The 20,360-nt window shown below is 42.7% G+C and overlaps 1 protein-coding gene across 1 annotated transcript in view; it reads right to left on the bottom strand.

Moving 5' to 3' along the window:
- Nucleotides 1-20,360, bottom strand: part of LOC122803781 (leucine-rich repeat-containing protein 74A-like) — a 1,499,916-nt gene that overhangs the window by 1,144,610 nt on the left and 334,946 nt on the right. The window contains exon 4 of the mRNA XM_044073469.1: nucleotides 2,062-2,155. Within this exon, the coding sequence (XP_043929404.1) occupies nucleotides 2,062-2,155 (94 nt within the window). The remainder of the gene's footprint in view (nucleotides 1-2,061; nucleotides 2,156-20,360) is intronic.

Raw genomic sequence — 20,360 nt, 5'->3', positions numbered from 1 at the left:
CGTATGGGTTGCTCGAGTGGAGCTTGACTTGCAGATATGCAGTAGTCCCATCAAGGCATGGTCTGAGATTGCTCTGTATGGCAGACAGAGGTCACCTCTGAGGTGTCTTTATAAAACATAGACAGTAATCTAGCCTTTGAACATCAAGTGTCTACAATAGTGAGGAAATCATTTTATGTTGCGCAACGTATAAACAAAGGTACGGCATATAGGTCTAAGGAAGTCATTGCTCCACTGTATTTGGCATTCATCAGACCTATCATTGAGTACAATGACCCTTTAGTATTACTCTAACCAGGCATATCCAACAATTGGAATATCCACAGAGGTTCCTCACTAAAAGAATTCAGGGTGTAAGTAAAATGTCCTATGCAGACCGCCTCAAGGCCCTATCCCTATATTCTGTCTCCTACAGGCTGTTGAGGGAAGATCTATCCCTGGCATCCAGGGCATTATCAGACCCAGTCTGATGGACATCCTGCATATCATCGAAACAAACACCACCAGAATTACCCATTCTAAAGACTTAAACTTTGCCTGTGATATAAATAGGACCTGTTGGAGAGACAGGTATGTATCACAGAGACTACCCCTTCTCTGGATCTGGATTCCCATCCATGTGAACAGAGTTCCTCCCTAACCCAATTCAAGTGTAATTTGGACAACTGGATGAGGAACAGGAAATTCATCCCTGGTTTGGCACCTATGTCTCTAATGATACAGTCAACTTGTAAATGTATTATCTCCCAGATCCCTGCTTGTAAATGTTTCATCTCCCAAGCCCCTGCTTACACTTATCAAGGGTACCAGAACTTATCTGAGATTTGGGAGGCATGACTAGGCTTAAAAAGTCCCTTGTGGTCATTAGCCTAGTAAACACATATGAACTTAATCAAGGGCTCCCTTGAAATTAATCTGTTTACTGCAAGAATATTTACCCTTTCTGACAGACATAAAAATGTTTAATATAACTTTTTCACTGAAAAATAAAGGTTCACCAACATGGATACTTATCTCCACAATTGTAGCTGAAACCTACTGCCAATACTCATATCACTAAGCTGAGAAGAGGTCTGCAAAACCATACATGCAGCAAGAAAGTTCTGATTTTTTGGTATCTTATACCAATGTACTCCCTCATGTTAAGGGGAAATGTACACAGCACAAGGAAGGAAAGCAAACCTTTGTAGACCGGCGACATATCCAACATACTTTGAGGGATACTTCTCACACAGTTATGGCTACTGCAGCAATGATTTAATGAAGAACATCTTTAACATTCCCTTGTGCTAATGGCAATCTGTAGCTCTTATCCATAATGAACACTTTAAAGTCTTTTTGCAGCTGCCTGTAAATGTAAGTGGAACGTCTTTCTCAGTTTCCACACCATCTCACTTTCTATGATTAATTTGTGCTGGAACTGTGTGTGTTAATTAACCTCTATCTGTAAAACATTTTAATTTAAAATGTGTCTTCGATGCTAGCTGCTCTCTTCTTGAAATTGGAATGTTTTCCCCATCACTGGTATCCTTGCAGCTGGGTGAATTTCATTTCCTTAATGCTATGACCTACTGCAAGAGATGAGCTGTGTATAATGTCACTACACAAAATATTGTGTTATTTTCACGTTATTTTTAATAATAGTAACTATTTATAAAATGCAGTTTCTTTTAAAAGGAGAAAATCACAATATGCATGAGTGGACCACCTGTATTCATATCGGAAAGGAAGCATCCTATGAGCATGGTGTGCTCAGCTCTTGGTGGACACTGCTGAGTAAGCTTACTAGTTGCAGGTATTTCTGAGTTTGGAAATGCATCTAAACATTATGATCTGCTGCAAGATACTACTAAAAATGCATCATCTTCCAAAGTTCTGCATGCACTAATACTATTATATTTACATCATTTTTATCAGTATTAACAAGGAAGACAGCATGTAATCCACTTTAACATCTGAATGGTGCAGCCATGGCAATTTACTACTCAAACAACAGGTAAAGAATAGTGTTGAAAAAGAGGGTGTGTGGGATATGCGAAGAAGATATTTATTAACATTTACCTGAAAGTTGGATGGATTTTAGACCAATGTTGTCTGGTAATAGCTTTGCAATGGCCTCAGCTCCCTGATATTGCAAATGGTTATTAGATAGGTTCTGGAAAAAAAAAGTGAAGTTATTTCATGCCACTTTATTGAAGATAACACTGTGTGTGTCCATATCCTACTTTCTAATTTCTGGAATAAGCACATGTACACAAGCTTGAAGCCATTTGCTGCAGTCTGGTTGTGGACAAGATTTATGAAAGTATTTAGTATGATGCAAATTAGCATAAGCCCCTCATTCAAACTAGCACCATGCATTACGTATGTTGGAGACACACTGACTCCTAAATATCACTCTGCCATAAATAATTCATAGTGTAAATCAGTGTAAATAATTAGCAATGATTTATGTTATACGTTCAAACATGGCAAAGTACAAAGCAAATGATCTTTCTGCTATTCCATACTTGACCGGTTCCTGATTCACAAATCTGTGGCACCCACATTGCTGAGCTGATTGCATGCAGTCCCAGTGCCTCAAGGTCATTGTTATCTTCATTAACAATCCCCTTTTTACTCATTTGTTCTACATGGAGTATAGTATTGGGTCAGCTGATGCCACCTCTCTCGATTCAGTGCTACACTCCTACCATCTGAATGTCACAGGTCTTCTCTCTCACAATTTATCTATTTGTTGGATGGATGTCCTCATTTCCTCCTGCCTTCTTCCTGTCATTCTCAAATCTAAATGTGCTGCATACTACTGTAAAAACATGTCTATTGTAATTTGTGTGCATACTGATAATGTCTAAATATCTAAATGTATCTGTAATTTTTCTATGTGGAGCTTTTCTCCCTGGGCCTCTGCTGAAAAGGGCCTTTTCAGCTCAGTCAGACACCCACGGTTAACAAATGTAAAATAGAATAAATATCGACAAAATTGTCTTCTGCTTTTCTGCACATGATTGAATCAGTGTAATCCATATTCCTAGACTTTCTCTGCAACTGGGGCTACTCCAGTTTCTGTTCTGATGTCCTAATTTCTTTGTCTGTCCCATATTGTGCATCCTACCACCCATCCCAAGCACGCCATCTCTACCACCTTAAGATTTCTCAACTGCTCTGCCTTCAATGCTCAAGTTTCTGTGCCATGCAGAAGCAATGGTCACACCACTGTTATCATTGTTTAGTAAACTTTACGTTTCAACTTCTTCGGCATTCTTCTGTCACACACTACCAGACACTCTGTGCCACTTGGCTGCAGCATGTGAGTCTAGCTTTGACATCCTTATTCAGACATCCCTTCTCCTCAACTACACTTCACAGACACCAAAAACGATTAACCAGAACACTATTTTCTCCTCTGTCTTAATTTTCAGATTCTTCTGATTTCCTCAATTACCTTAATGAGTTGTCCAATCCAACTTGTAACTTAATATAGGCCATCACCAGTTTGAACTGCAGTGGACTCAAAGCTGAACCATAATGCACATACACCCACCCACACTTAGAATCCCTTTGTAAGTCTGTGCAGTGTTCATACTCATGTCAGTAGCTCCTTAAGCACAACCTACAGTAATTTCACCAATGTTTCCAGGACTTTGAACCACTACAGAACTGCCCAAAGCAGGTTTCTTTGGACCTTGTCATATGCTTTCTCCAAGTCTATGAATTCCCAGTTGGACACTTTATTCATCTCCAGCTTCTTTGGCACTATATGTTTCACTGCAAACATAGTGTAAGTTATGCTGCTTCTTCATCTGAATCCAAAATGCTCACCTCCCATCTCTTACTTTCTACTACTCTGCACATTAATTTATCAGTTAGCCTGTCCAGCACTTTTATGCACTGTGACAGGAGTTTAATACCTCTGTACTGCCCACAGCTGAGAATTCCCCCTTCGTTCATGTACACTGGTATTACAACACTTATTCTCCAGGGCACAGTTAAACTCATTTTAAAGGGTGGCGAAAGCCAAACACACTCTGGCTAGGCTGATAAATGCCCTAGGGCATATAGCCTAGTATCAACATATGAACCTATATAAGATACATCTTCTTCTCTGTATTGTGCTGTGTAACCTCAGGAGACATTTCTCAGCTAACTCACACAACATCTTCATCAGAACCTGCTGCATTCCCTAACTTCTGTTTTCTTTATATAGTTCTTACTTCTAAGGTGGGTTCTTCTTCTGCATTTAATGCAAGCAATGCAAGAAACATTATAGCTCATGGGGTTTTCTTCATTCAGAAGCTATTGGAAGTACATCTCAAATCTACGTTTGATGTTCCCTTGGCTGGTGAACAGATTATTGTGGGCATTTCCCTTGTGCTCATGGTCTACTCTCTAAAACTATGTCTCCAAAAATTCATTGCTGGTCAAGTGAGGGGATGGAATCATAGTACCTCTTTGTCTTTCCTCAGTGCCTAACTCCTTCTTTCTGCTACAAGCATACTAATATCCTCTGTAAGCCACTGGGAAACACAAGCCATAAATGTAGCCTAAGGTGATTTTGTGGAATACGCAGTGCTTGCCAATGAATTGCATAAGCAGCAGATTTGCCAATCACCTTTCTCTGCCAAATGTAGATGTGTCAAAGAACAATCTCATATAGCATCAATGTTGCTACACTATGGATAAGAGTGGGAGCGTAATTTACATTCATTCTAGGGGAATGGGAATAACAGGGATAACTTTAGAAAGCCATTAACATGACACAAAGAAAGTATGGGGTGGGATTTCTGGTCAGCAAGCATTAATATGCATGAAACAACATGCAGGACTTGGATCCTAGACAAGAAGTAGGCTGTGTATGGATATGGATAAGTGGGAGGGGTCATCCAGGAAAACAAACATCATTGGAATTTACAAAGGAGTGGTACAGCTTATGTGAACTACAAAACGAAAGGCCTGATGCATGCACTGAGCAAAAGGGCCAGTCAGAAAGCAAAATTAAAGCCACTGGTGTGACAACTAATAACTTGTTTATCACAAAGGCAGGCAAAGACGTCCATGCTACATCTAGCCGACAAAGTAGAGCCCATTCTATAACAATTTCATTTCCAGTGTCTGAGGGACTATCTAAACCTATGTAAAAGGAATGACTGCTTTAAACATGTAAATGTTTTGTTCCTGAACTGCAGCTTACTGCATGTAAATATTTTCCTGTTGAAATGTAGCTAACTCCAGAGTGTAAACTGTGATCTTTTTTGTGAGGGCAGGTAAATGCTTCACTGAAGAACTGTATTCTGTATGTGAAATAGTAGCCAGAAGTCCATCTGTACATGTGTGTGTGCAAGAGTGGTACACACACACAAACACATGCACATAGTTACAAGCAGCCAGGCTGAACATGAAAGAACTGGTTACTCAAAACATTAAACCATGGAACTTTCAATAAAGACCCCTCTCTGCAGTTCAAATCTGTCAGACAAGGTAGAAGATTAGATTCTCAAGCCAGAAGCCAGAAAGCTCTTGATCTGATGCAGAACAAAGAGTTCTGTTTGGGAAGATTTGTCTATCTTCTAGGGCTGAACCATCCTAAAACACCCCTCCAGAGGTCAAATGGCATGACTTTCCTGGTGTTAAAGACCTAACTCAGGGAGGCCATTTTGGAGAAGTTCTTTGTGGTGGTGACTAGTTTGAATTGAACTGTTCCATTTTGATTTCCTGTTGTATTTCACATTTTCTGACATTGTCTACTACATCTTTTTAGCCAGATTTGTTTAGTTAGGAATTGTAAACAAATCATAAAGGCAGTTACAAAGAAGTTATGTACTCACCATAACGTTTCATCTGTACTGTCCATTATCATTCTTCTTCGACCGCTGGGTTCGATCCAACCCTCTGATCCTACTCAGATGTTATTTTCAGTCTGTGGCCATGAACAAACTCTCGAGCTCCTCCCTTACCCATAATGCTGTATCACCTAATATACCTCAGATCTTTTTTGCTGGCTTATAGTATAAAGGGAAAAAATTAATCACATGATAACAGGAAAATCCATATCTGGAGCTCAACATAAGGAACAGTGGTTCCTTTACAAGTTCTCGTTCTTCCAGAGGTCTTTTGTTCAAAGGTTAGGGGGTTAGTGGAAGGGAAGTTGAGGAAGAATGAAAATGGACAACACAGATGGAACATTATGCTGAGTATACAACTTCTTTACCTGATGTTGTCAAATTTTATTCACTCAACCATTGGGACAGAGTCCCCAGCTACCTGAAATCCTGGGAGGACTCTAAGGAAGGATATTCCTGAGCACAGCTGAGTTGAAGGTTGCTCTTCCTTTTGAGACTAGACCCAATTTGTAATGAGTAATAAAGGTATGAGGATTAGCCCAAGTAGCAGCCGCACATATATCATTCATGGAAGCCCTGTATAAAAATACAGATGATGCTGCCATGGACCTGGGTGAATGGGCTCTCAAAACTTTTGGTAAAGAAAGGCCTGATTTGTTTCATATAGGCAAAAGACATACAATCAGTAAGCCATCTGGTTAAGATTACCTTTGTGACTAGCTTGCCCAATTTTGAATCTGCAAAGGAGGCAAACAATTGATCTGTTCTTCTAAAATTTTTAGTTCTATGTAAGTAAAATGCAATTGACTGTGACTTTGTAAACTTTGGGAAGAAAACTGTCAAATGAATAGATTGGTTGACATTTGATTCTAACACAACCTTAGGATGGAAGATAGGATTAGTTTGTAAAACTACCCTATCCTTAGGAAATATTAAATAAGGAGGTTTTGAAGACAGTGCTTGAAGTTCTGACAGCCTTCTAACAGAAGTGATGGCTAACATAAAAAGAAGTTATGTCTTACCATAATGTTCCATCTGTGCTGTTGATCTTCTTTTATTCATCACTGATGGGTTTGGTTACGAGCCCTCGGAACCGAGTCGGCCTAATACCATGCTCGCATACACCAATAACTCTCAAGCTAAGCTGCTACCCACAATGTCCTTCTCCCAGTTACCTCAGATCGAGTTTGCATGAAACATATAGAAGTAAAAGCAGAGACCATTTCTGCGCAAAAACCCTGAAAACACCACAAGGACCCATAAGATCCACCAGGAGCCTTTGGTGAGTGAACGGAGGGTGGGATGTGATGAAGAAGATCAACAACACAGATGAAACGTTATGGCAAGACATAACTTCTTTATCTGATGTTGTTAATCTTCTTCCCATTCATCACTGATGGGACAGAATCCCAAGCTACCTGAAAAACCTGGGTGGCACTTATGGAAGAACATTCCTGAGTACCATTGAGCCAAAGGCCGCTCTTCCCCTTGAGACCATATCCAACTTGTAATGTTTGATGAAAGTGTGAGGTTTAGCCCAAATGGCTGCTGCGCAAATGTCATCCATAGAGGCTCTGGAGTGAAAAGCAACATAAGTTGCAATAGCTCTCGCTGAATGTGCTTTGATATTGTCAGGTTTAGGCTCATTTGCAAATGAATATGAAAAGGCAATACAATCTCTGAGCCATTTTGATAAAGTGTCTTTTGACATAGCATATCCCATTTTTGGTCCAGAGAAGGAAATAAAAAGTTGATCTGACTTGCGGATAGATTTAGTCCTATCCAAATAAAAAATGTAGTTGCCTATGCACATCCAATAAATGTAGACAGTATTCTCCTTTATTGGAATAGTTTGGAAAAAACACTGGGAGTTCAATGGATTGGTTCACACAGAAACCAGAAATCACTTTGGGAAGAAAAGATGGATTAGTACATAGCGATACTCCATCTTTATGAAAAATTAAATACGGGCTCTTGATGCATAAGGCTTGTAATTCTGATATCCATCTAGCTGATGTGACAGCCACCAAAAATAGAGATTTCCATGATAGAAATTTGAGGTCACATTTTGCAACAGGCTCAAAAGGGGGTACAGAGAGAGACTGTAGTACTAGGGAGAGATTCCATGCCTCTAAAGGACGCCTGATTGGAGGTCTGCTATGAAACACTCCTTTGAGAAAGTTCTTGCATAGGCGGGTGGAGATAAGTGGAATGCCCTCTAAACCATTATGAAAATTGGAAATAGCTGCTAAATGGACTCGAATGGTAGAAGTTGATGCTCTATTCTCAAAAAACACAGGAAGGCATTGAAGTATAACAGAGAATGGAGCTGAGAAGGGGTCTAGCATCTGTTCTTTAGACCAAACAGCAAACCTTTTCCATTTATCTCTGTAAAGTTTTCTGGTGGATGGCTTATGGAAGCCCAGAATAATATTGTGAACAGGTGAGGGAAGGGTTTCCTGCCTGGCGACTAACGGAAGTGGAGAAACCAAGCTGTCAGCTTGAGAGTGGACAGATTTGGGAGAGTCAACCCTTGGGGGTGAGACATTAAGTCTGGACGAGTGTCCAGGATCCATGGAGGGTGTAACAGGTGTGGCCGGAGGAAGGGGAACCACACTTGGCAAGGCCAGAATGGGGCAATGAGGATTACCTTGCATCTCAACCGAATTGTTTTCTTCAAAAATAGGGGTATCAAGAGAATTGGAGGATAAGCATAGAGGAGACCCATGGGCCAATCATGAGACAGACCCTCTCTCAGGGACTCCCCCTCTGGAGGAAAGAGGACAAAGAAGCTGCTGCATTTGTTGTTCGAAGGGGAAGTGAAGAGATTGAAGCAAGGCTGGCCCCAATGGCTGAAAATTTATGCCATCATGTTTGGATTGAGAGACCACTCGTGTGGAAGGAGGATGCATCTGCTCAGCCTGTCCACAATCACACTGGAAGGGTTGGAAGCTATAGCCCAGTGCCAAATTCTCATGGCATCTCGACACAAGGGGTAGGATTTGGTTCCTCCTTGTTTGTTTATGTACCAGACTACTGACATATTGTCTGACTGAATCGTAATCATTCCTGATGGAAGGAGTGGATGTAAAGCCTGCAACGCCAACAGCACCGCTCTTTACTCCAGAACATTAATATGCAGTTTGGCCTCTAAGCTGGACCATGTGCCTTAGACTGTCTTTCCCTGAAAATGGTCCCCCCACCTTATCAGGGAAGCATCTGTGGTCACCGTGGTGTTGGGTTGAAGAGTCTGAAAGGGGCAACACCAAAGTTCTGTGTCTGTCCTCATCCACCAGAGGAGATCTTGCTTGCAAGAGTTGGTAATGAGGATTTGTGAGTTTAGGGGGTGGAGATTTGCCAACCATTGGAACAATAGGAGTCACTGTAACAGTCTCATGTGTAATCTTGCCAGAGGAACAATCAGAATGGCCGGAGACATGGACCCCCAGAACCTGGAGAACTTCTCTTGCTGACACCTTTCTTTGACAGAGTATCACTCATACTTGCAATCTTCCTCTGAAGCCTGTGAGCTGGTAGAGATATCAGACATGCTCAAGTATTGAAAACTGCCCCTAGAAATTCCAGCTGTTGAGTAAGTTGTAAATTGGATTTCTCCCAATGAACTGTGATGCCTAGGGACTCTGCTAGTGAGAGTATGTAATGGAGGGTCATAGTCAGAAGACGCTTGGGTGGGGGCAGAAAGGAGCCAATCATCTAATTATGGAAACACCTGGAATCCATGAAGTCTCAGATGAGCTGTCACCACTGCTAGGCATTTCATGAACAGTTTGGGGGCCGTCAAGAGGCCGAATGGCAGAGCTCGGAACTGGTAATGATTGGCTCCTAGCCGGAAGCGAAGGAGACTCCTGGAACATTTGTCCATTTTGGTGTGGTAAAACGCATCCCAGAGGTCTATCGAGCGCATCCAAACATCCTCCCATAAAAAAGGGAGGAGGGATTTAATAGTGACCATGCGGAATTTGGTTTGAACCACTGACTTGTTTAGAAGGCTGAGATCCAGAATGGGTCTGCAGTCCCCGGTCTTTTTTGCAACAAAAAGAATCTTGAGTAAAAAACGGATCCACATTGGTCCGGGGGACCGGTTGGATGACTCTTTTTTGGCACAGCTTTCTTATCTCTAAAGCCGCTTCTTCCATTTGATTGGGTGGGACATCAGGAAGGTTCTTTGCAGGTTTTAGATGGGATGTTATAGGGATGTAGTAGGCTCTGGAGATTATTCTCTGCACCCACCGATCTTTTGTAATAGAGCGCCAGGCAGTTTGGTGCAGAGAAAAATGAGCCCTGACTGCTTCCAGAGGAAAGCAATCGGGCAATGCTTCAGGAGCATTGATAAGCATGCCCAGAGAAAGAATCCCTGGAGTCTTGATTTCAGGGACCCCCTCTGCCCCTAAAGGGGTGTCTTCCACCATTGGAATCCCCTCTGCCTCTAGGGGAATCCTCAGCATGTGTGTTACGGAAAGGACATTGAGATTTTTTGTGCCATTTTTTCCCACTCCTCTGGTTCCTGGAAAAAGAACATTGGGGGTTGGAAAAACGTAGGCCAATGGCAGACAAGGTCTTTCCATCCTGCTCGCACCTGGCCAGTGTATCCTTTACTTTAGAACCAAACAAGGAAGATGGTTCAATAGGGATGTTCAAAAAGGAGGGCTTGAAGGAGTCCATGAGGTCAGAGATGCACATCCAGGCATGACGCCTCATGACTATGCCTGCACCCGCAGCTCTAGCTGCCCTTCGGTTGCATAGGAGAGCAACCTCATGGAAGAGTTGGAGATAGACTCAAGGTTGGCTAGTTGAGAGGCAACCTTGTCTCATGCCCAGTCAGAAACTTGACCCACAAGGGCTCCAGAAAGTTTGGAAATCAGATCTCTTTGGAGTCTCGTGAAATGTGCCAAGTAGTTCAGGGACCTGACTGCAAAGGTCGCTGAAGCAAAAACTCACTTCCCTAGTCTGTCCACAGCCCAGGACTCTCTATTGGGTGGGTGAACAGTAGGACTTTCTTCCACTAGATCCTTTTTAGTGGCCACTGCCACCACCATAGCATCAACTGGCTAACCTCTAGACCAGTTATCTGAGGAAGACTCGGAAGGATGGGTACTCTGAGGCTTCTGATCTCAGTGTCCTGGGGAGGTGGTTCATGGTAGTTGTAGCTCAGAGGGAGCAGGGAGAAGTTCCAACGTAGGAGGAGTGCTTCCAGAAGCAAGCATCCTCTCCATCCCCTGAAAAGCCAGCCCGCCTGAAAAGGAATGGGATCCCGGAACCGAGTAGGACAACCTCAGAACTGGGGTCACATCCCGTTGTCATACCCACTCCTGGGGATGGAACCTCAAGCAAGATCGAGGTAGGCGTCATCCCCGGATCTGAGGACAGAACCAATAAAAAACTTGGAACTATGCTCAAAACCGAGGACTCCGCCCCCCAAACATGAGTCTGATAAAGGGATGGTTCTGATGGAACCGAAACTCAAAGGGGGTGGCCTCAAAGCCTCAGTGAGAGTCACTGTCAGCGCCGAGGAATGGGTTTCCACCAAGGACATCGGAGCAATGGGCTTTGGAACCAACGGATCTGAAGGAGGAGTATAAGTGGGAGTCCTGGGAGCAATAGACCCAAACCCCGAAGTGGGATGAGTCTTAGGAACATTTGCTATCCCTCTGGCTGTCAACAGCTGATCCAGCAGGTGCACCACATAGAATTCAGAAAGACTCCTGGTGGACCTTGTGGACACTCCTGAAGGGGAGTTGGGTCAGTCCAGAAAGGGGCTGTACGTCTGGCCTAAGAATGGGTCCAATGAAGGGGAGTACTGGGTCCGTGGTGTTTGAGTTATCAGCACTGTAGTCTCTAACTTGGAGACAGGTAATAGAGGAATCAGTGGTGTCGAGAAGGGACTCGGTGCCGAGGAGGCACTCGGGTCGAGGGTATTACTGGCTCCAAAGGAATTGTCGAAACCGCTTTTGGTGCGGTAAAAGGCGAAGTCGGTGCCATAACTATTGTGGAAAGTAAGGTTGGAGCCGTAGTCGACATTGTAGACAGGGCTGGTGCCATACAGGTTGGTGCCGAAGGTGGTGATGACGTTGAAGTTTCTGTAATATCTATGACCTCGGCTAAAGTGGCAACTGGAGCAGAGCTCGGAACAGAAGCAATAGTTGAAGTCAGAACTCATGAAGCAATCCTATGCTCTGATGAAGATTTGTGGGCCTTATGTTTATGAGACTTGCCCTTATCACCACCCAGTGAAGAGGGATCTGAATGGAGACGTGTTTTGTCCTTCACTGGAGGGGTTGAGACCTCCGACACAGAAAGGGCCTCTGAGAAAGGAGAAACTAAACGGCCTTTCAAAATCAGTTTGTTTTTTCTTTCGTTCAGCATCCACTAACTAAAACTTAGGCAAATCTGGCAAGGAGGTTTCACAGAGAGGTGAGAAACCCCCGGACAATACACACAATCATCATGCGAGTCACTGTTAGGGTGTTTGCCATTGCAAGTGGTGCAATGTTTAAACCCCGAAGTTCCTTTTTTACCAGACATTTCCATACACATGAAAACACACACTACTAGAGACTAAAAGGAAGGAGTGAAGAAAAGAAAGAATATACCAACGATGGTATCAAACAATACCACAAGGGTAGGAGAGGGCGTACCAACGATGGTATAAGAAATACCCAACGGGTAGAGCTAGATAGATAAAACAGGGTAAAAGAGTTAGATTAGGAAAAAAGTATAAAAAAAAAAAACACACAATTATCTATAAAATATAACACTTAGCTGGAGAGCTCAGTGAAATGCTGCTATATGGCTGCGTGGCAAACGAGATCTGAGATAACTAGGAAAAGGGCATTGTGGGTAGCAGCTTAGCTCGAAGGTTTTTGGTGTACATGAGCTTGGTATTAGGCCGACTCGGTTCGGAGGGCTCGGAAATGAACCCACCAGTGATTAATGGAAAGAAGATTACCAACATCAGATATATAGTTTTCCAAGTCAAAACTTTTAACATGCATTTAGCTGCTGTTTTGAAAGGTAAATGAATTTAGTACTGTAATGCCAAATTTAAATCTCATGGAGGAGTTGGGTTTTTATAACGAGGTTTCAAAAGAAGGGTGCCTCTCAAAAAGGCTTTACAAAGTTTAGATGAAGCCAATCACAAGTTTTCAATCCCAATATAAAAATTAGAAATGGCAGCTGGATGTACCCTACCAGCTGAGGAGCTGGATCCTTCACTGAAAAATGTTGCAAAAATTCAAGGACACTATGTACTGGTGCTGTAAGAGGGTCAATATATTTTTGCTGCACCCAGAAATCAAATCTTTTCCATTTACTTCCTTAATGCTTCCTTGTGGAAGCTTTGTGGGAAGACAAAAGTATAAGACCAGGGATGGACAATTCATTTTCCCAAGGGGCCACATAAGAATGTGGGACTGTTTTGGATGGCATGCTTTTTTGATTAATAAGATTCAATACCAAAGTTAATCACGGGAGTTGAAAATTCTGGGGGGGGCCTGCTTTACTCTTTAATGGTGAACAACCCTCCCTTTCCCAAAACTGTTTCCTGTCCTACAACAGTTTGCTAGATGTTATGTGAAGAAAAGCATATGATCTGCTTCCAAAGGAATGCGATCCATGGGCATAAGAAGCGGGAGGAGGTTTAAATAGTATGTAGTAACTTTTTAAGTTGGTAAGTAGATTTGTCTTGCAATTATACATTTAATGAAACATCAAACTTTTGTTTTCAAATTACTTCAAGTTTAGCCCCACCCCCACAGTAACAAGCTTACCATGCCTCCAATCTGAATGTCTTGCTCATCAGCAAGGATCAGCACTATTTTCACCGTTTTAACAGAGGTCCTCTCCAGCAGAAAAAAAAATAGTAATGATTGCTGGCAACCATAACAATGTGTAAAAGCGAGGCATCCTTCCAGATTCCCCACCAGACACTAGGAAGCATGAAACTCTTATTGTCTGGCATTACTGACTAGATAATCCCCAGTGATTTACCAGAAAAAAAAAATGAAGCAAAAAATAGGAATGTTCTGCAAAATCAGGGATAGCTAAGCGCTATGCACTTTGTTCTATATCCCGTTCCTCCAACCTAATTTGTAGCAGCTAATGAAACCAGACCAATGACATACCCCTCGTACCTCCCATAACCCCACTCATTTACTCCCCTCTCCCGCCCTGTTTTTCTGTTCCTGATGTCTTCATTCTGCCGATTTACTATGGTTTTCTATAAAAAAAAAAAAAAGCATAGTAAATCCACCAACTTAACAAACTCTAATTGTCTGTTTCTTTTTTTAAATAGAATACCAGAGTTTACAGTATTTCCTGGACTACCGGAGAATCGGTTTGATTTCCAGATAGTACAGAAAAAAAAAACAGTGACGCTCTTGCAATTAGCAAGTGTTTTGTTAGAATTCTCACAAGCCAGCCAGGGACAGCCAAAGGGCAGGATGTAGCCCAGGGGCCGTACAATGCCCAGGTCTGTATAAGACAAACAGGGGAAGAGAGTGTATGTCACCCAATTTACCCCCTGGTGCACTAGTTCCAAAATTTCAAGGGTGACATCCTCTGGAAGGGACTGTGGGGATCCTTCTCTATCATCAGAGAGGCTCCACCTGTCTGCTTAGACATCCCTTTTCTTGGAATACCAGATGGTGGATAATGTGAATCCTCAAAGGATTACATCTGCATCTGAGATGACCTTTTGAGACCTGAAGCTTAATGCTGACCTGTGGATGTATGAGTGGGCTCACAAGCAAATACATAAGTGTCTGAGGGAGGGAGACAACAACAGTGGAAACAGAGCTTTGGTTCTCTCAAGGGAAGCCATCATCCTCCTCATAACCTTGAAAGCTATTCAGACCTCAGGTAAATGGACACACCATCCATTACAGAAACCATCCCTCCCAAGAAAGGGGTGGTCCACACCAAAGAAGCAACCCCCAAAATGGACAGGGTAGACGTATTTGAGGGAGGGATTGCCATTGTGGCCAAGGATGCCTAAGTCTCTGATACTGAAAATGGAAGGTCTAAGTCTCTGATACTGAAAATGGAGCTGTGCGAGACAGATCCAAACACAGCACCAATGATAAGATGTTGACTTAATAGAACTGAACTCCAATAGAGTCTGAAAATCTTAGATTTGAATGGGACAGATTAAGAACCCTAGGTGTCAATGTAGGAATGCCAGTCAATGCCAAATACTTAGGCTCAAGAATGAGTATCGGCTCTGATACCACTGGTTCCAAGACATGGACAGGGAAAAGAGCAAAGACAGGGGATACAGAACCAGCCCACTCCACTCCTGACGCAGAGGGAAAGGGAGAGATGACAACCATTTCAATTAGCATTTTCAGAAATCTCATCATATGGTCGAGTAATACTCCCACAGCACTTCTGAACAATCTAAAGAATTTCTGAGGAAGCTGAAGGTGGCCTGGAAGGCGAACAGGCTAACTCCCACTCCAAAAAATTTCAGCTTGGCAGCTGTTGCAGGAATTTGTCAAGTATTAGCATCAGTTCTAAGTGGGTCAGAGCCAAAACGAATGGAATCAAGTTTGACTTGGTTGGAGACTGTTCCTTAGTCTCCTTAGCCTGCTTCAGAACCAATATTGAGGCTCTGTCATCAGCTTTCCTTTTCCTTGAGTCAGAAGCCCCTTAATAATTGATTAGTTCTGCAGATCCAATAAAGGATTCACTCTGTGTGTCTGGAAAGGCCCTCTGAGACTTTTTGAACCACATCTTACCTCCCCTTTTACAAACATTGCATTCGACATTCAAATGGTCAACATTGAACGGTATACGCAGAGATCTCAACCCTCTTTGCAGGGAGATTTTATGGCTGCATTGTGGCACTTCTTGAAGCTCTTTTCTTTTCCTTGTCCTTATTCTTCATAAATAATAGAAAAGGAACAGCACTAGGATCCAAATACAACAGACACACACACACACACACACGCACACACACACACACACACACACACACACACACACACACACACACACACACACACACACACACACACACACACACACACACACACACACACACACACACACACACTCACAAACACACACACACCCCCACACACACACACACACACACACACACACACACTAAATGTTCTGTAAGAGAAGAAAAGGGAATCCCAAACACCAGTTGAAATTAAGTTATGTGATACCATAACTAGGCATCTGTTTTGTCCATTTTCATTCTTCCTCACTGATGGATCTTGGATCTGACATCAGATCCAATTCGGCCACTTCTTCCAGACCTTAGAATCTGAGTCTCAAGCTTCTCCCCCTTCCCATAATGCACCATACTTTCCCTAACTCTCCAGATCAAGTTTGCTGCTCTGTAACTCAAGAGATTATAGCAACAGGACAGAGAAGAGAAAAAGTTTGCAGCTGAAACCTAGAACCCATAGGTTCTAAATTTCTTCCAATTACTTCTCAAAGGCACCAGGCCGGGAGATGGCTGGGGGAGACATGAGGAAGAATGAAAGTGGACAACACGGATGCCTAGTTATGGTAAGAACATAACTTTTAAATCTGATGTCTTTTTCATGCTTCCTCACTGATATGTCAGAGTCCCCATTTACATAACTCCTAGGCTGCCTTCAAGGAAGGATGTTCCTGAGCATGGTCCAGCCAAAGGATGCCCTGCTCCTAGAAACAATGTCCAATTTATAATGTGAGACAACTTTCACCAAGTAGCTACAGCACAAATTTAATCAACTGAGGTTCTAGAAGAAAAAGCAGATGAGGTAGCCACAGATCTGGTGGAATAGGCTTTGGGAGGTCAAGGCAATTCAATCCCTTTTTGTGAATAAATGAAGGAAATACAGTCCGTAATCCATTTAGCTAAAGTGATTTTTGAAACTGCCTGACCTGAACGATTTGTTGACAAATACAAATAGTTGATCTGATTTCCTATAACTCTTTGTTCTGTAGAGGTAAAAATGCAGTTGCCTGTGAACATCTAGGAGATGCAAAATATATTCTTCTTTGTTTGAATAGTTGGGGAAGAGCACTGGTAATTGAATTAAATGGTTAATGTTTGACTCCATGGCTACGTTAGGCATAAAGGAAGGATTTGTTCTTAATGATATCCTATCTTCATAGAAAATGATGTAAGGAGATTTGGATGACAAAGCTTGAAGCTCCGATACTCTCTTAGCAAAAGTAATAGCTACTAGAAAGATAGTTTTCCACAACAGAAATATCATGTCGTAACTATCAGCTGGTTTAAAAGGCCTCTGGGTAAGGCCTTGCAGGGGTCTACTTTATGCGCTTGAAATCTGAAAAAACGGAATCCAAATAGCGCTACACATAAAGAGCGAACTGCGAATACACCGAACGAATGAAACCGCAAAAGTGGAAATATCGAATTCACATAGTTGGCCCATCTGCGGTATAGCTCCGTAAGGTAAGTGTGCGATAGTTACAGACCTTAGGGTTAGGGAGGGGTTAAGGTAAGTGTGAAGGTAGGTAGGTAGTATATGTAAGGTTTTGTGTAGGTAATGTATGTAAGGTTTAGTGTAAGGTTTTGTTAAGTGTATATGTGTGGAATATTTAGTTTGTTTGGATATAGCTCCATAGGGGAAATGTGCAGTGGTTACAGACTTTAGGGTTAGGGAGGGGTTAAGGATAGTGCATAGATAGTTGTGTATGTGGGGTTTAGTGTAGGGTTAGCAGTAGAGTTTTGGTGCTTTAATTTAGGGTTAGAAGTAGGGTTTTGGTTAGTGTATGTATGTGTTTTTTTATTGTGTTTGGGAAGGTAGTGTGTTGCAGGTGGTGGGTTGGCCGACTATGACAGTTCGAGGTTTTAAATTTCGCCCTTTAGTACGTTCGACGTATTCGCGGTTCGCGCTTTATGTGGCACGCTATTTGAACTCGGGTTTTTCGTATTTTGAGCACATAAAGTAGACCTGCCCTGCAGTACTAAGATCACAAGGGGGAGAAGGATCTTTTATTGGAGGCCTAAGAAGAAAAATGCCATTCATGAAAACTTTACATACTTTTGAAGAAAAAAGAGAGGAAGATCCTTTTCCAGCATTAACGTTGGATATGGCAACCCATTGACGTTTAATGGTAGATAAACTGGGTCCTTCTTGACAAAGAGTACTGAAAAAAAGAAGAACAGATGAAATGGGCACTGAGAAAGGATCACTATTCTCCTTTGAAGCCCAAAGAGTACATTTCTTCCATTTGTTGTTGCAGATCTTTTTAGTGGAAGCCCTCTGAGAGGCCAGAATTATGTCGTGGATGGAAGAGTTGAGCCTTTCTTACAATTTCTGAAAGTAGAGAAACCATGTGGTCAAATTTAGGGTGTGAAGATTGGGGGGCTGGACATCTGATGGATGAGTTATGAAATCCTGATTGGGATCCAGTATCCAAGCTGGATACCTAAGGTGAGACCAAAGAAATGGGAACCATACCAGACAAGGCCGGAAAGGGGCAATGGGGATTACTGAGCTCTTTAACCTGCTGGCTTTCTGTAGAAATTTTGGGATCAGCGGAAAAGGAGGATATGCATAAGGAAGATCTGGGGGCCAATCGTGGATTGCATCATCCCTTGGTGGCTCCCCCTTTGGGGGATCAGAGAAAAATATTTGTTGCACTTGTAGCTCAGGGGAGAGACAAAGAGGTCCCAACAAGTTTGCCCCCAGCGGCTGAAAATCCTGTTTGCTACTGACTGGTTGAGGGACCACTTGTGAAGAGTTAGAATGGATCTGCCGAGTCTGTCCACCAGAAAAAGAAGTTATGTACTCACCATAACGTTCCATGTTGGTAGTCCATCTCATCCTTCATTTTTACATATGGGTTTGGAGCCGATCTTCGGCTCTGACTCGGCCGATTTTCAAGCTCGAAGACTTCTGGTTGGCTCGTGGCTAAGCAGGTATCCCATGGTGCACCAGTGCAATCCCCAGATCTTGTTTGCTGCTCACTAGCAATAGAAAGAGATAGAAAGAAACCCTTGACCAACAAACCAATACTAAAGGGTCGCCAACCAAGAAATTTATAACATTACCTCTAGAGCTTCCATGATGGGGGCATGAGGGAGGGTTGGTAAAAATGAAGGGTGAGATGGGCTACCAACATGGAACGTTATGGTGAGTACATAACTTCTTTATGTTAGATAGTCCAATTCACCTTCATTTTTACATATGGGACAGCGTCCCTAGCGCCTGATTCTTGGGTGGCTCATTGGAAGATACTCCTGAGCACCGTGAAGCCAAAGGATGCTCTACCCCTAAAAGCCAAATCCAACTTATAATGAGTGATAAAGGTGTGATAAGTAGCCCATGTAGCTGCTGCGCAGATATGATCAATTGGTACCCTGGCTTGGAAGGCTGCAGAGGTAGACACAGTCCTGGTAGAGTGAGCTTTGATCCTATGGGATAAGGGTCTGCCCTCCGAGCTGTAGATGAAGGCTATGCAACTCGAAATCCAGTTAGACAATGTCACTTTAGAAAATGGCAAACCCAATCTGGAATCAGAAAGGGAAACAAACAACTGGTCTGACTTCCGGAATTCTTTGGTCCATTGCAAACAGAAACGCAGCTGTCTGTGAACATCCAACTGGTAAAAACGGTATTCCGCTGCATTGCTATGATTGGGAAAGAAGACTGGAAGTTCAATGGACTGGTTCAATGTGGCAGAAGAACAAACTTTGGGCACAAATGAAGGGTTGGTACGTAAAGAAACCCTGTCTTTATGAAAAACTAAATAAAGTGGTTTAATAGACCGAGCGTGTAGCTCAGAAACACGTCTGGCTGATGTAATAGCTACCAAAAACACAGTCTTCCAAGACAAATACTTTATGGAAGCTGAATGAGACGGTTCAAAAGGAGGGGATGTTAGTTTGGACATCACAAAATTTAAGTCCCAAGAAGCCACAGGTTCCTGTAAAGGTGGTCTCAGCAAGGTGGCTCCTCTCAAGAAGGTTTTACATAACTTATGCAACATAAGGTTAAAAATGTGAAATAGCCACCAATTGTACTTTGATGGTGGCTGTGGCTGATCCCTGCTGAAAAAGCTCCAAAAGGAATTCCAGAATTAAGGGAACGGGAGCAGTGTAAGGATCCACATTCATCTTTTGTGCCCAAATAGAAAACCTTTTCCACTTACTGTCATACAGCCTTCTGGTTGATGGTTTAATTTAGGATAAAAGAATATGGGACACTGACAATGAAACATCATGAAGCCTGACTAATCAATTTGAGGATGTGGAGAGAGGGGTGTAGCAAACCCGACATGTGGGTCAGTAGATTTGGAACTGGGTCCAGGATCCATGGATCGTCCAGGAGAAGAGTCTCGAGGCAGGGAAACCAGACCTCACGAGGCCAGTAAGGAGCAATGAGGATCAACTTGCTTCCCAGTCAGTTGGCTTTCTGTATCACTTTGGGGATTAGAGAAAAAGGAAGGAAGGCATAGAGAAGTCCCGTGGGCCAATCATGTACCAGAGCATCTCTGGGTGTTTCCCCCGGAGGGGAAATTAGGGAAAAA

Source organism: Protopterus annectens, chromosome 6.part0 (genome assembly GCF_019279795.1).
Source record: "Protopterus annectens isolate FY-2018-M chromosome 6.part0, PAN1.0, whole genome shotgun sequence".
NCBI classification, from domain to species: domain Eukaryota; kingdom Metazoa; phylum Chordata; order Ceratodontiformes; family Protopteridae; genus Protopterus; species Protopterus annectens.
The sequence above is the reverse complement of the archived record's forward strand: the minus strand, read 5'-3'. Positions and strand labels throughout refer to the sequence as shown.